Genomic DNA, 22,291 nt, shown 5'->3' on the forward strand with positions numbered 1-22,291 from the left:
GTCCTTAATCCCCGCCCAGAATGTTCATGTAAGCTTCCCCAAAGCAAATAAAGTTGTATAAGCAAGAAAACGAATTCAACCAAAAAAAAAATCAACTCAACCAAAAAAAAGAGTTTCAAACAAAAAATTAGTGACTTCAATCAAAAAAAAAAATCTTTAAATAAATTTTTGTTTCGTAAAACAATATTTTTATGGTTAAAAAGTTTTTAAGATGTTTTTTTGTTTGACATAATTTTTTTGATTGAATACTACTTTTTTTGGTTTGACATGATTTTTTTTTTGATTGAGTACTCCTTTTTTTGTTTGACATGATTTTTTTTTTGATTGAATACTCCTTTTTTTGTTTGACATGATTTTTTTTTTGATTGAATAATTGTGAAACAAATCTAACTCCATAATGCATGCACTCCGGCAAAAGTGACACAATATGATCAGAAAATTTGAGCTTCACAGATAAATTGCTGATTGACCAAACCAGGGGGGAAATGCAAAAGTTCAAAAAAAAAAAAAATCATAGTTGTTCATTTAATCTTCAATTTATGTCATTCTTGTATACTATAATTATGTGATCTTGGTCTTTTTTATTCAATTGACACCCAAGTGGATAAAGATAGTATCATTGCTTATGCCACCCACGATTCAACGAGGCAATTATTACCCTGAAAAACAGAAACAGTGAAATCATTGAATAACACATTCTCATTAGATTTCTTCTTGTCTTTTTTTGTGTTAACATCTCACTGGCAGCAACTGGAGGCATGTACGGTCCCCAGGGGGAATCCGGTTCAGAGCCTGAAGATGACAATCAAATGAAGTTTTACACGGAGCAGAACAGAGGTCGAAGGCGCAGCAAAGGTAAGAAGAAACGCAGGTGTGTGACTTTCAGTGTTGTGATGAACGTTTCATACTTGAGATGCCTTAATTTGCGCAAGAGTGGATCCTCTTATCCATTTCATACTGCTGAGAATTTAATATTAAAACAAAAACGGAACCAAAAAAAAAACCAAGAGAATGTGTTTGAAAACAAATGATTTCTAAACTTCACTTAGCTGAATATGAATGGGAATAATGATATATATGGCTTATAGTAGAGTGAAATGAGGCGAGACAGTTCTGGAATTGTCCGCATAGCTGGAAGTAGGAAGAAGTCATGCACACTCCCTGTGGTGTTTAAAGTGCTATTCCATAGCACAGCTCAGTGACACTCACGGAGATATATGAGCTGATGTAAATGGAGTTTCTGTGATAATGAAACTCAATCCAAATAACCTGGACTGGAAGCATGATTTTAACTTGCATGATATACGATGCCAGGGCTGTGATATACTGTAGATTTTGTATTTGTGTGTAGGTAACCAAGCTAAAATCGAATACAGTGTCAGTGCATATGTTTACTCGGTTATCTAAAAGGTGACAAACTTAATAACTTTAATCTGTTATTCTTCTGGTTTACAGCTTGCCTAACAGTATTTCTATTAATTGTATTAGCTAAAAGTTCGCTCAGTGATGTTAGAAAACCAATAAATAAAAAATATATAAATACATATAAAGTACTGTGTAAAAGCTTGCACTGAATGACTCTCCTCCTTCCAATCTTTTGCATGAAAGAGCGCTCATATAGGCTATTTGCCAAACTACTTTTTTTTCTTTTTTTTCTCCATTTTCAATGTTTTGGCCAAGTCAAAACACCTATGTATGCTGTTTTCAAGGAGCCAGAGCTTTTTGTAGTATTTTAAAGAAATCTAAATCATGAGTTCCCTAGACCTTCTGAAGGGTTTTAAAAGTTTTTTCTTTCTAATTTTTCAGTCTTTTTACTCATTTTCTGTTCAGCCTTTTTAGCTAACTATACCATATTATTATCTAAAGGTCATGAATTGAGAAATTAGTAAAAAAAAAATCCATCAAAGAGCTGAGAGATGCATTATCCTTTAGTTGATCAGTTGCTGTAATGTTATATTTTCCACTAATTGCTATTTTGGACTTTGACGTTATTTATGTATTTGTATATTTTATAAACTTTCAATTCAAACCACAAAATTGCTTCTCCTGCTTTTATTACTTAGCTGTTTATTTGAAAGACCGAATAAGTTAAAACCAAGTGAGCCATCACCCATGTTTAAACCTTACTTTGAGAAGTTAACCATAGACTTTTTGCACTAATAAACTCTTTCTCCAGCAGTTCTGGTAAACAGAAATCCTGATTCTGTATCCTAGTTGACTGTTCCTAAAGAAGTGTCCATTTCTTTATTCATCATAAAGCCAGTCTGTGTTCAGAAATAATTACTTAAAAGTATCTAATCAGAGTTAAAAAAAGCATACCAGTTCTTCTCATTTACATTACCAGCACCTCAGAAACTCTAACCACCATGACTGGATACACTTGTAGCCCAGTGCATTTAATATATATGAATGCTTGTAGCTTAGAATATAAAACAAGCTTAATATTCATCCTTGTCTTGTAGTTTCAGTGCATCCTTTACATTAGTGAAAGACAAGCATATTAAGCCAAGGTGTGTGAACACAGGAATAATTGGCTGTGTCAGTCGCTTCAGTTCTTATCATGACATATTCTGACTACACAAACAAAACATTGCCATTTTTCATTGAATTTTTGAAACATGCGCATGACGTTAATACAAATAATCTGAAAATTGTTGGTTATTCATTATTTGTTGAAATATACATGAAAACAAGGTCATAAAGCTCTGTTTAAATTGAAACCTAACTGCATATTTCATCAGAAGGGCTTTGTGAGAAACCTGTCAGACGCTTCGCAATGGTCATAGATTGTTAAAAAAGAGGCAGAACAGAGGGAAGCAAGTCAACAATAGAATAAGAAAAGAAGAAGAAGAAGACATGAAATAAAATCCTTTATTCCTTTAAGGCACATAATATATTTGTGACTGCTTTACATTCCCATGTGGGTTTACGTAAGTGTTTGAAAGCATAGACTTGTTTGGTTTGTGCCCATAATGTAAGTGTTTGCCACCGTGAGCATACATTCTTTATTTCACTCAGTGAGCTTTTACCGTAATTGAGGGACCCCCTCCAAAAGCCCACTGACACCATCCTGACCCCACAGGGATTAACTGCGTCGCCACTTTTGCTGCAGACAGCTGATGTTTCTGTTGTGCAGACTGGATGGATTCGCCATCATAACTTTGTGTCCTGAGTTTTAACCTTGAGCTGCATTTCACTATGCCCAAACTTCCTGACAAAGTTTCAGTGGGCTCTCTCATTAGGGATATATGAGGTTATTGGGTAAAGAAAATATTTGTATTCACATTTCTTTGAACATGATGGATTTTATATTTGGCACATTTTTATCCGTGATTATTAAGGTCATGTTATTGAAGGGAAATCATACTTGGGATTTTCCTTTTATAAGGTAATTATTCCAATCATTTTAAAGTAACACAGCATTTGTTCTAAATACACTATGTGTCACTATGGATTACAATATTTCAGAGTCTGAATTATTGTGATAGTTTTTTGGGCCTAGCAGAACTACATTTTCAGAGGCTCAACGGAAAGAATAAATATTCATCAGTTACCTTCAAATCTCAGCAGTATTTCTTAGCCAAAACTATGACTTGTGCCTCTTATATTCCAGTAAGGCTCTATTTGACCTGCCAAGTTATGTCCTATTCTGATAAATGCCAAGTTCTGATAAATATTAGTAGACAGAGGTTGAGCAACTAATTTAATTCCCTTTAGCCTAGCTTGGAAATATGAGCCCTGACAGAGCCAAAGTGCAACCATAACTACTAATCCATAACCCTGTCAGTGGCAATAAAATATTTTATCACACTTTCAAATTATTCTGGGCTAATATAAAAATAAAGGTGCTGTGCTATTTTAACGTATCTTTTCCATATGTTGACCAAATCTGAATTATGAGACAGAAGTGTAAGTTCAAGTGCAGAAAAGGCTCTGCTTTTTACCAACACACAAGACAAAAGGAGAAAATTTGTCCTCCTGTTGTTATGTAGTTACAGTATCTGTGTTATGTTCTTGCCACCTGATAAAAATGGAATTAAAAAAAAGATGTTTGTTAATCTCTTTACAATCTGCTAAACCTATCTCTCTCTGTTTTCTCTCTCTCTCTTACTGTATCTTTAGGCCACTCACAAAGTCCTCTAAATAAGGTCACCCTAACACTGATTACCATCAGCACATGTGTCATTGCCATTGTCTATGCGACGCAGGATTCCTGCCCTCTTACCGTCAAGGTTACTCTCCATGTGCCAGAGCATTTTGTTGCAGATGGTAAGTGTGACACACACGATAAAACTTGGCTGACTGACCAACAAATCCAGTATTCCAAAAGGGTTAAATGTTTTTTTTTCTCTTTTTTTTGCTGTATTTTTGCAGTACAGTACGGCTCAGTGGGCTGTGTTTTATCAAGATTTAATGGTTACTATTGGAGCCATTTGTTTGTAAGTAAAGAAAAGTGATGCTGCACAAAGTGTAAGTGTTGCCTGAATACTGCAAAGATATGGCACACATTATGGAAGATATGGATTAAGATAAATGTATGGATTTTTAAGTTACATTATAGTATGGGGCACCACCAGTGATTGCACACTGTTGTCTTTGCCCTTCCTCCAGCCTGTTGGTGCACGGTGGTAGAAAATATGTCTTAGGATTTTAACTGTTTTGGAAGATTTGTTGTTGGTGGAAACAATTTTTGAACCAAGGTAAACTTAGTGTTCTTCAGATTTTCAAGTTCAGTGCTTTCAGTTTTTGTGCTTGCAAGTGCTTAAGAACAATAGATGCAAACACATCAGCAGAGACTAAATCTTGTGCTAAAAAAAAAAGAGACAACAAGCAAGGGAAAATATGTTTCACAAATGTATTTGCAATCATTACATGATGAGGAGCAAAGTGCCTTAAATATATATCTGTCCTTTTTATTGAACTTTGACCTTCCATCTTACATGCTTTTAATACATGTGTCTGGTACTCATGAAAATTACTAAACTGTATTTTTGTAAAGTAATTCAGCTTTGTGTCCCAAAGTAAAAGTTACATAAGCCTGTAACCAAAGACGTTGTTTTAGTCAACATGATGGTTGAAAACTAACATTCACAAAACTGTATGTAAGTCCAGAAGAATCAAGCACAGTAAGGAATCATAGATGCATCTGTAACCATCTGTGTAAGGATGGAAACCTGTAATCTAAAACTAGCAATCTGTTTCAGATTGCTTGATGGCTCTGGGATAAATTTAAACTGCGTCTCTTATTGGCAAGATTCCACACTAAAACCCTAAGTGAGAGCAGAGGCTAAAACTGAACATGTGCAAGGAAGTAAATGAAGCAAGAGGGAGTGAAGAGCTTAGGTTATTTATCTAATGATTGCCATGTCTCTGAGAGCCATGCATTCACTTATCAACTGATCAGGTGATCTTGGCTCCGGTGCCTCATCTCTACACCGCCTACACTCATAGTTTTTGCACTCTTTGGCAAACAATGAAAATGGAACAGCATATAAATCCAATGTAATCAACCTATTTATATAGGTTCATATAGCATGATGTATCCAGTTCTAAGAATTGTTTCAAAAGATTTGATGATTTCCAAGCTCTACCTTTGACCCGATACTGATTCAGTTACCATCAGGGATTTGGAGTGTAGGTTTTGTTTGTCAGGCTGTAAAACTAACTTTTGTGTGCAGGATATCCAGGATATAGAAAAAGCAGACAGCAGATGCACTGCAGATGTGATTAAAGGCAACCTAACCCAGCAGTCTGCAAGCATACAGTGGGCACATAGTCAGAGCAAACACACACATACAACAGGTAAACAAAACAAATCCAAACTGGCAAGCCTCTTGTAAATATAAGCTAGGAAGGTGCAGGCAAACATGGGGAGAAGGCTATATTTCCAAGGGAAAACATGTGATCTGACACACAGACATGAGCTGTCTTCCATGATCTGCATTTTAAATTGTGGAGAACAAAGATAGGTGTCAGCTGTGCAGACAGGTTGTGTCAGGTCAGGCATCACCATGAGCAGGAAATGTCACAGGAGTAACGAGTAAACTTGTCTGGTGATGGTAAACAGAAAACCATAGACCACACAGTTGTTGTTTTTTTAATTGACAAAAAGAGAACCTCAAAGTACATGCTCAGGTACTGAAAAAATATATTGAGTTATTGAGTCCAAGTTATCCACATTTATTTTATCTGTCCAAATATGTTTTTTGTCATTCTAAAACATAAACAACCTTTAAGTTTTAAGTTTGTTCAATTGGAGTAACAAGAAGTTTGTTACCTGCCCTCTAATAATTGAAAAGTTAAGGTCCTGAAATGTTTGCCTATTTATGTCAATGTAAGAATTATTGACACACAGTAAGAAATCGTGTTTTGAAATAACATTGTGTTGTTGTTGTTGTTTTTCTGTAAAATACTGCATGTAATTTTTAGGAATTTTGATAAAACAGTGTAAGGTAAATATGATCCTTAATCTAAGTGTTTTCTGTTCGAGCCTTATGCTGCATTTGATCATTTCTTTTACATTTTTACATTTAACCAGCAGCCATGGCACAGATATTCATGGCTATCTTTATTTCTCAGAAAACTACAGTAAAAGATACTCTCTATTTTTCTTAACTCAGTTGAAAACGTGTAAACCAAAAAAAAAAGAAAAAAAAGAAATGATGCACCCATAGTGGTAAAGTTTCCTTACAGGTCACAGAGAAAGGAGTCCAGAATTTAACAATTGCCTCCTCTCTGTCTGAGCTGAAGTTAATAAATCTATTCTTTCTCTCGGCACAGACCTGTTCTCTTAGCTGCCTTGTTGCAGAAACTGGCCTCATTGTGCTCTCCCTTTTGTTGTCCTGACTTGTGAAATGATTTCAAGAGCCTTTTCTGGAGTTTTCTGTGTGTTTACAATTTTAACACTTTGATTGGTTTTGCTCCCTCGCTTTTGAGATCTTCAGTAAATCCACTTAATTTCAGTGAGTTTTGATAAAATTATTTATTGTTAATATATTTTTTGTTATTATTAGTACTTTTTCATATATTATTTTGTACATTTATACACTTACGTACAAAGAAGCAAAAAATAGATTTTGAAATTATCAATTACTTTTGAATAGAAATAATAATGCATTAAGAGCATGGCTGAGGCTTCAGATGGTATCTCTGTTTGTTCTCCAAATCAAAGCATTCTTTGTGGCATGGATTTCATGGCTAGAATTTTTGATCTAATATGCACTTCCTGGAACTCAGTTTTTTTTTTGTTTGTTCTTTGTTTTTACTTACTCCTTTGAATCCCCTTTAAATTCTCACTTTGTATCTTAGTCTAGGTTTTCAGTATAGTTTAAATTCAATTTTCAGTGATCAGCCACAACATTAAAACAGTCAAAACAATACTTTGTTTAACTGTTTATTTTTTTGGTTGTCCTCTGGCACAAAGGGCACTGGCAGCTGACCCTTTCAATCCTTTGGGTTGAAAAGATAGACATCTGTGGATTTTGGTCCAATGCGTTCCCGGGGAGGCTTCATCAAAATGGAATCTGGGAATTTGGAGTCCGAATCAATGACTTTGGCCCTTGATTTCATTTGGCAGTCTGTTCCTCAGCAGTTTCTGGAGAGTGGCAAAGCACATTGTCCTTCTGGAGGAGACCACTGCTACTGAGGAGAGTTGTTGCTATGTGCTTTTTCTGAAACAGTGGAGAGCAGTATGAGGCAAAGAGATGTCGGCATTGATCCACAGTGCCAAGATCAAAGGTTACCTTGTAGCTTTTTCTTTGTTGCTGCTTTTTTTTTTTTACAAATTATTATTTACTCCAGTGGTTTAATGTTGTGGCTAGGAGTACTCTTAGCGTGGATGTTTGTTCTGCTGTGACCCAGTCATATACTCTCAACACAGCTGCAAAAAAAGCCTGTTTTAACTAGAGGTCTAAAGTACAATCTCCTCACTGCTCCCTCTGGAACCGAAACTCATTGGCATCAATTAGGCCTAGTCTTGTTCAGTGATCAGAGTTTAACGATTGCTCTGAAAGCAGTAAGAAAGAAAGGTAAGTCAGCGTCTTGCAGAATAGCATTTACTGATTGACTTGTGAAACCCTTTTATCCCATCTAGTGCAATTACCAAGGAAATCCCATCAATACACACATTATGGGTCTTAATTTTCTCATTTAAATTCAGTCTGGTCAGGATGGGAAATAAAATTACAGTGAAAACAAAAGAATTAGCTACTTCCCCAATTGATTTGCCAGTATGACTTGGAAAGGAGCTTTTTTTTTAAATGCCAAATAATCAATCTCTCCCTATAATTTTTCATGTATGATGTCAGTTTTTTAAAATTGTTTTATCTATTTATTTATTTTTCAGGAAGTAGTTTTGTGGTCAGCATGGGCAGCTTCCTGGATGTCTCTAATTGGCTAAATCCAGCCAAGCTAACTCTCTACTACCAGACCAATTCATCAACGCAATGGATCCGAGACTACTGTGGCCAGAGGACCACAGAGCCCTGCGAACAGATTTGTGACCAGGACACAGGTCAGTTCATATGAACATACTAACATATTCAAACACTGGGATCTATAAAGTGTGGATCCTGCTGCCCCCTTGATGGATTGTTCAATTTCAAAGAAAGACAAATCTTTAAACACTACCCTTGTAGTAACTTCAAATTAAGGGCTAAGGGATGGCGGCAGGCATAGCGGTAGGGGTAAATCTACACCAGGAAGTGGAACTCCATTGTATTATACAAATAAATAGCTTTGAGCTTTTTAACAAATCAAAAAAATAAATAAAATAAAACTGTTGTGAATATAACACCATCCATGGTGTTAATATAAGTCAAACTTATGTAGCAATAGTGTTCATGACTTATTGCCAATAGTGCAAGTCCAACCCCTATAAGGAAGGATAAACTTTTTTCTACTTCTAACAATGTCAATACTTGTTGCTCTTTATCGTAAAACGTACTTTACAGCCCTGAGTTACCAAGTGAATTGCTTAATTAGATCAAATATTTACCAGTGCAAGCTCAGGTGGCCCACACAAACCAAAGAGAGCAGAATCAATACTAGGGAAATTAAAAAAATAAATTATTACAAATAAATTATTCAAAAGAAAAGAGCATTTTATTGTGAAATTTTCAGTGTACTGATTAAATTTAATTTAGTGTCGTGATTGAGCAAATAAGTGTCCGTGCAATGAACACCTGAGAACTGGTTGTAAATTAAACAAGTTCTGCTGTTTTATTTTCTTTCTATAAGCAGGGACAGTCATTCAAAATCTACTGAAAAGAAGCAATGAAAGTACAGCGTAGGATCAATAAATAAATCTTACATAATTATGGGACAAAGGTCTGAAACCATCTATATGTAGAATTAACCATTTTAATCACATACTGTAACATATCTTAAGCTCAGAAAAAAAACCCACAAGGTTTGATGGTGTCAGTGGATCCAACCATTATAAGCCATATAGGAGTGTGTTGCTGGATGCAAAACAACAGCATAAGGGCTTTCAATGCCTATAATAATAATAATAAACAGAGGGGAATAAATTTATTTTCCCAGAATATCAAGGCATTGCAGAGGGTCATTGGTGTGGTTGGATTTCATGAAAACTATTTCATATTTACTTAGCATTAAGTTTCACAGATATAGTGGAAATTTAGGAAAATAATGGAATTGAAATACTGACAGAATTTTTACTGAAAGAAAAGTCAAGGTGAGTTAGTTCATGTTTTCACCTTTTTATGGATTCTTAAGTAAATGTGACAGTCCTCTGTAGGTCAGAGCATGGTGAAACAGCTAAACCCCAACATTCACACTGTGTAAGCAGACGCTCCTGGCCTCTTTTTCCCCGTCTAGGTAAATAATCACCAGCTGCAGTATGTACACAATCAGCACACACCTTTTTGCCTCTTGTGACATTAAAATGTCCCACTAAAAGCTGAGCATGCAGCCTAATAATATTTATCTTACCTTGAGTGGTGTAATTCCCTTGTGTTTTCCTGCCCAACTGGATAAAGTCTAAGCTTATTAGAATGGATTACATCTGTAATGTATGTGAAATTTATGTAACCCTAGTCAAGGACATATTCAAGGCTGCTGCATAATGTATCAGAGGCCTAGACAGTCAACCCAGTCAGTATACACAAAGATGCCAAAGATGGAATTAACACCCATGTGTTTGTTGGTTCTGATGCAGACGTGAGTAGATGTGCCTGACGTTCATCAGTCCCTGCACGTTCCTGAAATGTGAAATCATTATTGGTTGTAATTCATTTTTAGAGTCATTTGTCCCAATCCAACTACATTCAACATCCTCACTTTGTTTGTGCTGCTGTCGAGCTCCGTCTTCTTGACTGTCCATTTATTTCCCTTTTCATCTGTCCTTTTCAGCAGCCGGATTATTTCATCAGTTTTATGCTTGTTAAGTAATTTGGTTCACATTAGTCAATTGAAATCCTCCAAAGTGCCAAATTAAAGGTGCTCTTCAAAAGTGATTTCTGTTCCTGTAATTGTCCTCTTTTATGCTTCACAATTCCCTTACAAACACAGCCAAATGCTTCCTACTATGTTAACATCAGGGTTAATTTTGTAAAATGTGACGTAGCAATTCTGCTTAAGTGAGGTATTTACAAAAAAGGCAAAAATATATGTAGTGTCCATATGAACTGGTGATGTTTAGGTGGTAACATAATATAGAAAAAATATAATTTTCAACTAAATAATAAAAAACAAATATTGTTCACTTCATCTTTTGTTTAATGGTCAAAGCACATGTCCATTTGTTAAAACTTGTGTGCTTCCATTGAGTCATCATTCCTGTGCGTCTTGTGATTAGGAAATAAGATGTCATCAAATGGAGGGTTTTAAAAAACACAGGTTTTATATAATCAGCCCACTTGCATGCACGATCCACAAAGAACTCAAGAACATTAGTAAGATCTCTAATGTGACGCGTATTTCCTGCCTCCTGCAGATTTTTCAAGAGTGTTATTTCTTGTCGATGTCACCTTGAACAAGTCACAAAATTAGTGTTCAAAACTTTTATGTGGTAATATATATATATATAAAAATAAGTACTGCATTTTTGTAACTTCTGTTTTTGTAAACGGTGGCATTTATCTTATTTAAAATTGTACACATTGTCACTTCAGGAAAGTGTTTTCACTCTTCCAAAAATATCTGTATTTAAACTAAAAACACTGCTCTGCAAGCTATATTCTACGCATACTGCTCTGAAATTACACATTTTGACATTTAAACCAGTGAAGGCCATCTGTTTTATAACATGTGTTCTAAAACACCTGCGGGCACGCTTTCTTTGGCCTCTGTAATCACAAGCAGCGGGCTGTTTCAGCAAGTTATCTCCCAGCATCTCCATCATGTGGCCCCATCATGCCTCAGTGTCACGCTGGTTGACAGTCACTGTTGACTACCTGTCGCTGTATCACTGTGACTGGATAATCAATCCTCTCTGCCCTCACCTTCACTCCATAACTCAACTGGCAGCGTGGAGGTCAATGGATTGGCATGATGCAACTCTTTCTGCTGTTTGCTTGGGCTCTGGCTGACCATTATAAGGAAACTAATAATGCTATAAATATTGTCAAGACTGCAAAAACTGTCCTTGTAAATAGCTGAAAAACATCACTTTCAGCAACATTTACTTTTACATAAATTGTTGCATTTACAGTATATCTATTGCCATAACAAACACATGATATTATTTACTGAATTAGGATAATTTAAAATATTTTCTAACTAGTGATGCAATTAAGATGACTTGTCGTAATGATTTTGTAATATTCTTGGGCACGTCATCCTACCTTATAAAGGCAAAAAGCCTAAAAATTGTTCAATTGACATAATGTATATATGTAACACTGCAAATAGTCATTCCTAAAACATAGCTGTCTTGTGAATGACTTACAGCTGCTAACACACTAAGTTCTAGCTCAGTATTTGTTAAATTGACTGAGTTAAAGTTATTTTTGTATTGGCTCAAAATAGCTAAAATATATAATTCAGTCCAATTCGAGATGTCAGCCACCTTGAATTAGACTGACGCCAAAGATTTTTCAGTTTTGGAAGTACACCCACTGATGATTTGCTGCAAGTTTCACCAAAATCTTTCCAGTGATTCATTAGATATTTTGCTAACTCTGGGTCTACCCTGGGGTCATTTCCTAGTGGGCTGTACTGCCAATAAAAGTGACCAGGAGGCATTCTAACTAGATACCAACTAGATACAAACCACCTCAGCTAACTCCATTTGATGCAGAGAAACAGCGGCTCTACCCGAACTCCCTCCTGAATGACTGAGAATCTCACCTTCCCTCTAAGGGTGAGCCCAGACATCCTGCAGAGGAGGCTCATTTCAACTACTTGTATCTGTAATCTTTTTCTTTTGGTCATGATCTCATGACCGTAGGCGAGGGATGGCCTGTCAGTGAAGCAGTAAATCAAGAGCTTTGCCTTTCAGCTTTGTCCCTTCTTCATCCCCTTGAACTGGTGCACTCATTACTTCAGTTGAAACAGTCAGCCCATCTCTCACTTCATGCTAGCATCCCTTCTGAATGAGACACTAAGATACTTAAACTCCTTTGCTTGAAGCAGAGACTCAACCCCAAACCAAAACAAACATTTTTAATCAATTAAATTAGAACTCGGTTGAGCCATGCTCATTTGAACACCCTGACAAGTGGCTCAAGATTATATTCTTTATGAATTGGCTCCATATAAATAAAACTTAACTGAACAGAATTGCTACTTTAGCTTTCTATTTAACATGTTGTATAATGTACTTGCATGTCAATATTATTGCCCACTCCTTGGAATAAACACTTATATTGAATTGGCCCAAGGTCTTTGGGTGGAATAGCTTCTTTTCTTGAAAATACTATTACAAGCACAAACAGGCATCAGTGGAACAATAACTCTTCTGTGCCAACACTATGAACCTTGAAATGTGAAAATCATCCACGCAGCTAGAGTGAGACACAGAAATTATTACAGTGAAGCACATCATTTCTGGCGTGATGTGAAACAGGAAGAAGAGAGTCACTTTGTTCTTTCGATTGATTGCTTCTGTTTAACTCATTTAAAGGAAGAAAGCAGTTGACCATAGGGACTAAATTTATTGATAATATTATATTAGTTTTTGCAAAATATGTCACAGTGCATTGTCTGGCTGCATGTTTGTCTCGACACTTTAGATGTGCACCATCAGATAATTGTTCTCAAGTGATTATCTCTAAATTAGGCTGACAATATGTTATAATCAGTCAGCTACATCTTTTAGAATCCCTGATTTAACCTACTTTATCTAAGCCCTGGTGGCACACTTAATCTCTTTAAAACATGCACAGAATTTATTAAAGTTGCAAAGGAAATAGCTAACAGGAAGTGGTTAAGCTGTGTCATTTGTTTTGAGTCAGTAGCAGAAAAGATGTCAAAATACAGCTATTAAGTATTTAATGGATACAATCCTAAATTTTGAAGAAACTGCGACTGCTGCAGAAAAGTCGAACATCATCAAAACAGTTGAAGAACAAAACCTTTTGCAGAGCGGATTGTGGACTTGGATATGGCTAATATCTCTCTAGAATCTGTAGATAACTTTACCCAACTTCAAATGTAAAAGTAGTGCAGCTGTCACAGTGGGTGAGCAGCTCAGTGACATTCAAGTTTAATGACCAGCGGTCATAATTCTGAGTGATGTGTTTCTACTACTAGATTAATCCTTTTTTGAAATGGTGTCTTTATTACTCAACTCTGAACAACTCCTATCATTTTTTGGTTGCCTATATACCTTTAGAACTTTAGTTGACTAAACTTAGTTTTGCTATGCAACCACAAAATTCCTTTTGTATTCCTGAGCAATGTCTCTTCTTATTCAAAGGGGATAATCGGACACACAAAGCATGTGCTTGTAAAATTGTGTAAAGGTTAACTCAACAGACTGTGTAATCAAGCCAACATAAATCTTCCTGCTAACTGCTTGATCCTAACTTAAATGCCTTTGCCGAAAAGAAGACGCCACACTTTAATGATTATTTGCAAGGTGTGTTTCAGATTACAGGAAGAATGTGCTTCCAGACTACTGCACATCATTTGAAACAAGGTGGGAAAGATGTTGAAAATGGGTCCCTTGGTAGCTTTGAAGCCCACACTTATAGTTGTGAAAACGTGAGCCACAAGGTTCTTCTGATTCCTTAGTTGGACTTCTGTGTGTACCCATTCAAAGTATAAGTAAATAATTTATGTGTGCCTACATAGACCCTTGGCAAATATAGTATTTTTAATTTTGCAAACACTTTTCACTTTAAAACATTTCATAATAACACAAACTGACCTATGTCATTTGATTCAGGTGATGACTGTAAATAAAAAAAATATGCTAAAATATTGTACATGTATTCAGTTATGTATTACCATTAGTATTATTTTTTACAAATAAATATGTTTTAATAGGGCATATTGACTTTGAACAGTATAATAGCAGGTCAAGGTGCTTTTAATTTCATCAAATATAAATGAAAAAAAAACTTACAGCTACATTTTTCTTCCTGGAGCAATTACTCACATATAACTGTATAGACTGCAGTTTTATTAGAGTCAAATGTTTGTCTTTAAAAAGTAGTGATTACTCAAACTTTGAAGTAAGTATACATTTATTCACTTGCGTTTTTTAAAGTCTCACTGTTTTTATCCAAATAAAGGTTGTCTGATTGCACAGCAAAAAAAGCAATGGAAAATCAGTACAGGAAGAAACTGTGAACATCAAATTTAAATTGTGCACATGTTGGTGGAATATATTAAAAACATAAACAAACAGGAAAGAGGACAGGTACAGCTAATTTCTTTAGCCGTGTTTACAATACTGTGTGGCAGATTGTGGGACAAAATCAATGTGTCATATTTATCAAGCTTTATTTACATATGTCATGGGTTAAAAAAGGAAAAGGTGGAAGGTGAGAAAATTGCATTCCAACTAAAGTTACAATATGGTAGGTTTTTTTAGTTAGACAAATTTATTATTTAGTGGATTAAAGTAAAAATTTACCTGTACGAAAAATGTATAGACAGAATTTCCTTGGTTCACATGTCACTACTAGCACTGTGTTAAATGCTGAATTGATTTTAAAATTATTTTGCTTATTCTTAAAGCTTTGCATGGTGTAGGACAGGGTCTCCAATCTTGGTCCTCGAGGGCCACCATCCTGCATGTTTTACTTGTTTCTCTGCTCCAACATGCTTGATTTGAATCAATGGGAGATTAACAGGCTTCTGCAGAACATGAAGAGGTGATTTAACCACTGAATCAGGTGTGTTGGAGCAGGGAAACAAGGAAAACATGCAGGATAGTGGCCCTCCAGGACCAGGATTGAAGACCCCTGGTGAAGGACCTTCTCTGCCCTTAATCCAGATCTCCTAGATCAATTACCAAATGGATCCATTTAGGATGTTTCCTGTTCTATGTAGATTAGACATTAAGGGAGATTGTGCCTTTCCAATAACAACACCAAGGCTTTGGCACAAACTTTAATTGTTGGTCAACTTTCTTCTTTCTGTAATGATTTTGAAGACACAACTCAAGACAAATCTATTTCATTTAACAACTTTATTGTGACATTTTAGGTAATTGGTCATTTATTACGACCAATTACCCAAAAGGTTATTTATTGTCAATAATTGTACTTGGTTTTATATATTTCTTTAAATAACCACTTTCTTTTTTTCTGCTTTTCCTTGAATTTAGTATTCTGTTGGCTAATAATTTGCACTTTATTTTTATGTACAACTCTTCAGTCAACTCTAGTTGTTTTAAATGTGGTTCACAAACAAAGTTGCTTTGATTCAAATTGACTTGATCTGAGGAAATCATAAGGTTATGTGAGAGCCTAAATGATGTGATGGATATAACATTGTGCTTCATAATTGTTTGTTCTTTGGCATAAAAATGCAAAATTATTCTGAGTCACAGCATTAAAATGATTCTGAATACTTGGAGCACCTTCTTTGGTCATGGATAAACGGATGAGCCTGCATGTGTGGATGGATGAATGAACTTTTACGAGATGCAATCAAGATAAGATTGTTTGGTTCTGATGGGATCTCAGTCAGGACCATTAGAGGACTTAGACAGTCCCAACAGTATATAGTGGTACTTAAGTACCAGCTGTTGAGAAGATGACATTTACAGGTGGCATCAAGACTGTGTGTGGTCATGTCAAAAAATACTGTCTGACGATATGACTCCAATTCAAGTTTGGTATCAAGGATATCCCAACAAAATTACAATCCAAACCACACAGTTAAAATTCCACTCTAAAGTAGACAAAATAATAATAATAATAATTTTGGCTTGGTCAAGTACTGTAAATTTTTGGATTTAAATTATCATTCATTTTTAGTTGTTTTTTTTGTAGAGTAATGAAGTAAAACACAACCCCATTCAGAGAAGAATTGCTGAAAAATGTCTAAAATATGACAGGATAACATTTCTTTGGAAACACTGGTATCTAGATTGCCAATAAAATATGGCATTTAACTTAAATGGGAAACTCTAAAGAGAAAGTATTTTAATCGTAGTAATGAAAGGTGTAGTCATTTTTGTTATTCCATCCTAATGCTTGGCTTTATTTATGATATAAATAATGATCAACTAGTTTTAAAATTGTATTTATTTAAAAACGCATAAACAAATGTAATTTATTCATCTTTTATTTGATATGGTTCTTTAACTTTTACTAAAATTTGTGACTGCAGTTTAGAATGCAGTCATTTTAAACTCCTAATCCTCATTTAGAAAAGCATCTGAAAAAAAAAAAAAAAACAAGGAATTAAAATTGTTTGTTGGTTTTGCTCCTTCCTGAAGGGATAAAATGTGAATTTTTATAGTTTTGTGCCTTTATACGGGTCAACATAAGGCAGTCAGCTTTATTTACTCCGGGAGCAGTGCCTATATAGTGGTTCATTTAACTCTCAGTGGCTTAAGATTTAACATAGGCATTTATTGACTTTTAAGGTGTATGCAGTCATTGTTTATGTCCTTCTGAGCTGATCTCAGCTGTGGAGTGTGTGTGTGTGTGCTCTTGCGGGAGGGGGGGCTTTATGTTTTCATATTTTCCATCCATCTACCCACGTATTATACAGGAAGTCAAACATGAGCAGAACATTTTCTCCAATATTAAACATACCTACAACTTAATTGTATAAAATGTTGCCTAAACACTCTTCACAGGGTGCACTTTAATATTTTCCATAATTAAATTCTTTAATCGAATAAAAAAAACACCACAATCAGAAAAAATGAAAGTATAAATGTGTTTTGTTATTAGATGATGGCATACATCCTCAAGGTAGTAATTTTGTTCCTTCTTTTTCTTTTATTAGTAGTTGTAGTCACATCACAGAAGTGAAGTGTGAAGGGATTGTGTCTTTATCCTTTTCAAAAAGTTTCACTTTCAAAAGATACAGTCTAATCATCTTATTCATCTATGACCATTTCTGTGAAACTTGAAGCTATGTACTATGACATTCATGTTCAGCGATTGAAATGAGGAGCTCAGTGGCTGGCTTTCGCTCAAATGGCGAGATGGAGGTAGCAGCACCCGTGAGTAACTGACCTGACCTGACCTCCACAATCGACTGCTGAGCTGCCAGCTGAATATCCCTGTTTGTTCTGCATTGCAAGCTGTCCAATCAACTGCACAAAACCCAGCTCAGACTCCCCTCAGAACCCATACCGCAGATTTTAAAGCATGTATAAAACTAATTCTCTCTATGCTGCTGCAATTTTCTTTCTTTCTTCTTTTTTTTTTAAATCAGTTGTGAAAATAAACATAAAACTTGTATTTTGATAGCTTGTAAATATTTCAGTGGGATCCTTCTGTTAGTATAACTGCCACTGCAAATGTTTTTCAACAGCGAAGAAAAATAGCTGTAAAATTATGTACATTAGGAACCGCCTAATGCATCTTTAATGGACAAGGCAGCCAAGCCAACTTAAATGATAATTAATTGACCCAGAAGAAGAAAAAAAAGTGTTCCTCTCTGTGCTTTTTCGATGTCTGTAACACAGGAGAATGCAGCTGTCATGAGGGTTATTCCCCTGATCCTGCCCATAAACACCTTTGTGTTCGCAGCGACTGGGGTCGCAACGAAGGGTAAGTCCTGTCTTTTTATTCCACTCATGTCTGGACACTCCCTCCTACTTTAACCAGATTTTATTTCACAGTCTCTAACCTCAGCTCCACTAGCAGTTCTTTTTAACTTTACATAAAGGTAAGGGTGATTGTGTACATAAATAGATTTTTTTTAAAGTTTTTACGTTAAGATTTAAATTCCTACAGTGTAGGTTCATCCTATGAGTATTAGAATGAATAAACCCAAAGTTAAAAATGAATCCGACAGCTTGCGGAACACTTACAGGAGTGTAAAATTTGAAGGAGTTGCAGTTAATGGAATAAAATATGCATATGTTTTGTACTGTGTTCACAATATTAGTCAAGAAGGCAATGAGTCTTCAGTAATAAGTATGTAGGAGGGAAGTTATAGGGTGTAATTAAATGAGCAGAGGAGGACATAAAGCATGAAACTGAAAAAAAGTCACTGAAAAAGGAGAAAGACAAACCCACTCTCTATGACCTTTTTTGACAATTAGTTTGCTTTTTCAATCAATGCTCACTTTTTCTATTTCAGCCTTGCTTGTCATCTGATGTCCTCAGTCCAGTCAATGATCACGTTTCCATTCACTGATTTGTAGAAGGAGCAGCAGCAATTGATCTAATCCCTTATATTTGATGGGAATACAGTTGGAATACAGTTGTTTAGACTTAGTTTTTAAGTTCTAATTATTATGCATTCATGTGGAAAATATGATTACACCCTCTTTGAATTCTCAATTTTTATCTCTCGAATCAAAAGCAAGGGTCTTCTCGTCCTCAGTAGGTCTTGAAATGAGGTAAATACAATCTCAGCTAAACATCAAATAATATTCAACAATGTGTCATAAATAAATTAAATGCATTTAAACAACTGATTATCAGCAAGTGATACAATCTCTAAAAAAGCAGACAATTTACTGTTCAAGAACACTTGTGTGTGAGTTAGCAAAATGCCAAGAAAAAAAGTAATGTTAGAGAAGCAATAGCTGCTGTCAATCAATCTAGGAAATGTTATAAGGCCTTTTGCAAACAATACGAGTCCCTCAGTCCTCTGTGAAAAGGATGAAACTGTGCAATCCTCAGATAAATGACCAGGAGAGCTGCATTTCACAATCTACAGGACTCAATATGTTAAATACAAAACAATATTAATGATAAAGGGGTAGTTCAGATATTTTGAAGTCGGTTTTTGTGTGTTTTCTGCAGTAGATGGGAGTGAGAGTGATTTATCTGAGTGTAGAAAATCAGAGTTAATTTGTCATGGCAGATTCAAGCAATTCTGTTGATCAAGAGAACCCATTTTATAGCAATTTTCTATTATCAAAAACAACTTAAACCTGATAAATTCCATAGTGGTTCAACTGAATAAATTATTGTAAGCATCCACGTCACTTTGGTATCATTTGGTTATTTGCATAAATATGAGTATTTACACTGAAGAATTGCCCTGTTGGAAAAGGGTTTTGTGTGAATCATAAGTTGCAAAATGGACTGCATTAAGCATATTAAGTCTGCTTAACTACCTAAAATAAAAATATTAGACAGTCACTACCTCTTTAAATTTGGTTCACTTTGAGCAACAGGTCCTTGGTAACTTGCACTCGTTGAACTGACCTTGAACTTTTTTTTAAGAGTCAGATTTGAGTTTGTTTGTTTGAAAGGTTGAAGCCAGCTACAAGTATCGTTTTAAAGAAGACTGAATCAACATTTCACAATAATGCGAGTGACTGATAAAGCCAAATGAACAATTCTTACTTGAAGCTTTTCTAATTGTCGTCCTTCTTTCTCATCTTCTGTCAAGTCCTTGGCCATATGCAAACTTGGAGAAAGGTTATGACCTTGTTACGGGACAGCAGGCCCCAGAGAGAATCTTCAGGTGAGTCCTACGCCTCGGTGCATCTCTTGAGTGCACAACTTGAACCAGCCATCTGTGACTCCGTGGACACAGAGTAGCTGCATTCTTGGCATGAATTCACATGTGAGTTGCATGTGTGTGACAGAGCATACAGATAAGTAGGTTGCGGATGCACGTAAATACAGCTGGATAGATAAGAAAAGACACCTCGTGCTGGAGGGAAGTCTCACCAATGGTCGGTCAGTCTTGTCTGTTTCCAGAATAGCCCAGGGAGTAGTTCTGGTTGGAATCCATTCAAAGGCTTTTACTGCCATTTTCAGTGCACTTCTCTGTCTTGATGGGATCATCGTGTTTGACATTTTTCATGGAGTGAAAAGCTCAAAGGTCCCATTCAGTGTCACTCAGCTGCTCTTTTTAACCAGCCCCCCTACCAAACTATATTAACTGGTGTACAGTAAAAAAAAAAAAAAAAAAAAAATTGGCAACAGGTTTGTAAAATTTAACTTTATTTCATGCTCCAAACCCCTCCACTGACTCTAATCTTCTTCACACTGACCTTGCAGAGTTAGCTGCTCTTTGAGTTCTCTATAAGGACGGATGCACTGAATTTTGTGTTTATTTTTTGCACACACAAAAAAATAAGAGCTCTTCACCTTCTAACTGTGCACTGCCATTTAGAAGCACTACAGTATGTTGGAGAGCCAGCAGAACACACACAGTAAAGGTAGACCGTAACGAAACACACACAACCAGTTAGAGTAAAATGCATTCAGCCTTGAACACACAGATACAGATAACCAACACGCTCAGTAAAGTTCCAGCAACGAAGCGGAAGCCTATATTGGCCTTAAATGTGAGAAAGTTTTGTATCATTGCTGTGTGGAGTAGGAAGTCTGCAGCGCTCTTCAGATGGATAGAGTCAGTTCTCTATGTCAGTGAAAAGAGGAGGTTTATTGTAACAGGGATTAGTTTCGCAGTTGGAGAGCCGTATAGAAAATTGGGACTCCCTTCTAACTTTCTTCCTGATAATAGAAACACTCAGAAAAAAAAGCATCTTTTGATCTCAAGGTATGAGGACTACACAAGAAATGGATTTAAGTCAAATATATTTTAAATTGCCAAATATTGAGAAGAAGCCAGAAGTATTCGAACCCAGGAGGCAAAAATGTATTTGGATTCTTTGATCCTAGTCAGGGGTTTGTACAAGTAAAGGTTTTACTGCGTGGTTTGGCAGTGTCATGAAAACTGAATATTGCAACGATCAGGTTTTGCACAAACAGTGACACGTTAAACTTGATCAACATCATTACATACAAAGAAATCAAGCTCCACAACTGCTTCAGAAAGAGGTACATATTGTTCCAGCTGTACCTTAGCGTGGAATGAGGGCAATTCCCTAACAACTGAAACAGTCCTCGAATCCCTCCTTTTTGGTTCTTATTCCAAAACCATTAAAAACAACAATTGCAAAACAGCTGATATTTCTTGTGCTGTCTGTAAAATAATTTGTGTTTTTATTCCAGAATGACAAGTCACAGCCCCCTGAATGGTCACAGGGGACCAGCATACGCATCAGACACTACACTCCCCCACAGCTTCCTCTAATGTATTTCTTCAAATACTGTTTGTTACCAACTGTGCCACAGATTCACCACAAAGCAGCATTTAAACTAGTCGCATTACAAGCTCTGTATTGTAAGCTGTTTGTTTTCTCCTCGCTGTAACAGAACTGTGGAATTATTTATTTGCTAATTGTGGATCTACGTTTGTACAGGGCGATCTGAAAAAAAGAGTTCAGAAAGATAGATTTTTTTAACAGGTATTTCCGAATGTTTCAGAAACCTGTTTGGAGCAAAATTGTTAATTTTGATACCTTTTGTTTTGTGTTTTTTATTCCACAAAATTCAAGGAATGCTATCAAGGCTATCTTGGTATCATTTGGTATTATTTATTATCCAAACATAGTATATGCAGCAGCCAAAGAGGTACTAACTTTAACGATGACTTGCTGATTAATGTAAACTATTTCAGATTATGTTTCTGCAAAGCCAGAAAAGTTAAAAAAAGAAAGAATGAAACAAGTCTAAACATTTGGCTAAGCCTTCAAGTATTACTAGATGAACTCAAAGGTAGTTGACTCATAAAAGTAAACATAACCCATATAAGATTAATCTGAAACTGCTTATCAGTCACTATTTGAATGTAACATAAAACAAAGTTTTATATGGAGTCTAATTGGCAATATGCAAATGATGACTCTATTATACCTTTCCCACACAATCAC

General features: G+C 35.7%; 1 protein-coding gene across 1 annotated transcript in view; it reads left to right on the top strand.

The window, feature by feature from the left end:
- Positions 1–22,291, top strand: part of LOC108230990 (astrotactin-2) — a 268,258-nt gene that overhangs the window by 138,476 nt on the left and 107,491 nt on the right. The window contains exons 5-9 of the mRNA XM_017407677.3: positions 748–855; positions 4,123–4,269; positions 8,345–8,512; positions 18,068–18,152; positions 19,954–20,028. Coding sequence (XP_017263166.1) covers positions 748–855; positions 4,123–4,269; positions 8,345–8,512; positions 18,068–18,152; positions 19,954–20,028 — 583 coding nt within the window. The remainder of the gene's footprint in view (positions 1–747; positions 856–4,122; positions 4,270–8,344; positions 8,513–18,067; positions 18,153–19,953; positions 20,029–22,291) is intronic.

This window comes from Kryptolebias marmoratus, linkage group LG14 (genome assembly GCF_001649575.2).
Source record: "Kryptolebias marmoratus isolate JLee-2015 linkage group LG14, ASM164957v2, whole genome shotgun sequence".
Lineage (NCBI taxonomy): Eukaryota > Metazoa > Chordata > Actinopteri > Cyprinodontiformes > Rivulidae > Kryptolebias > Kryptolebias marmoratus.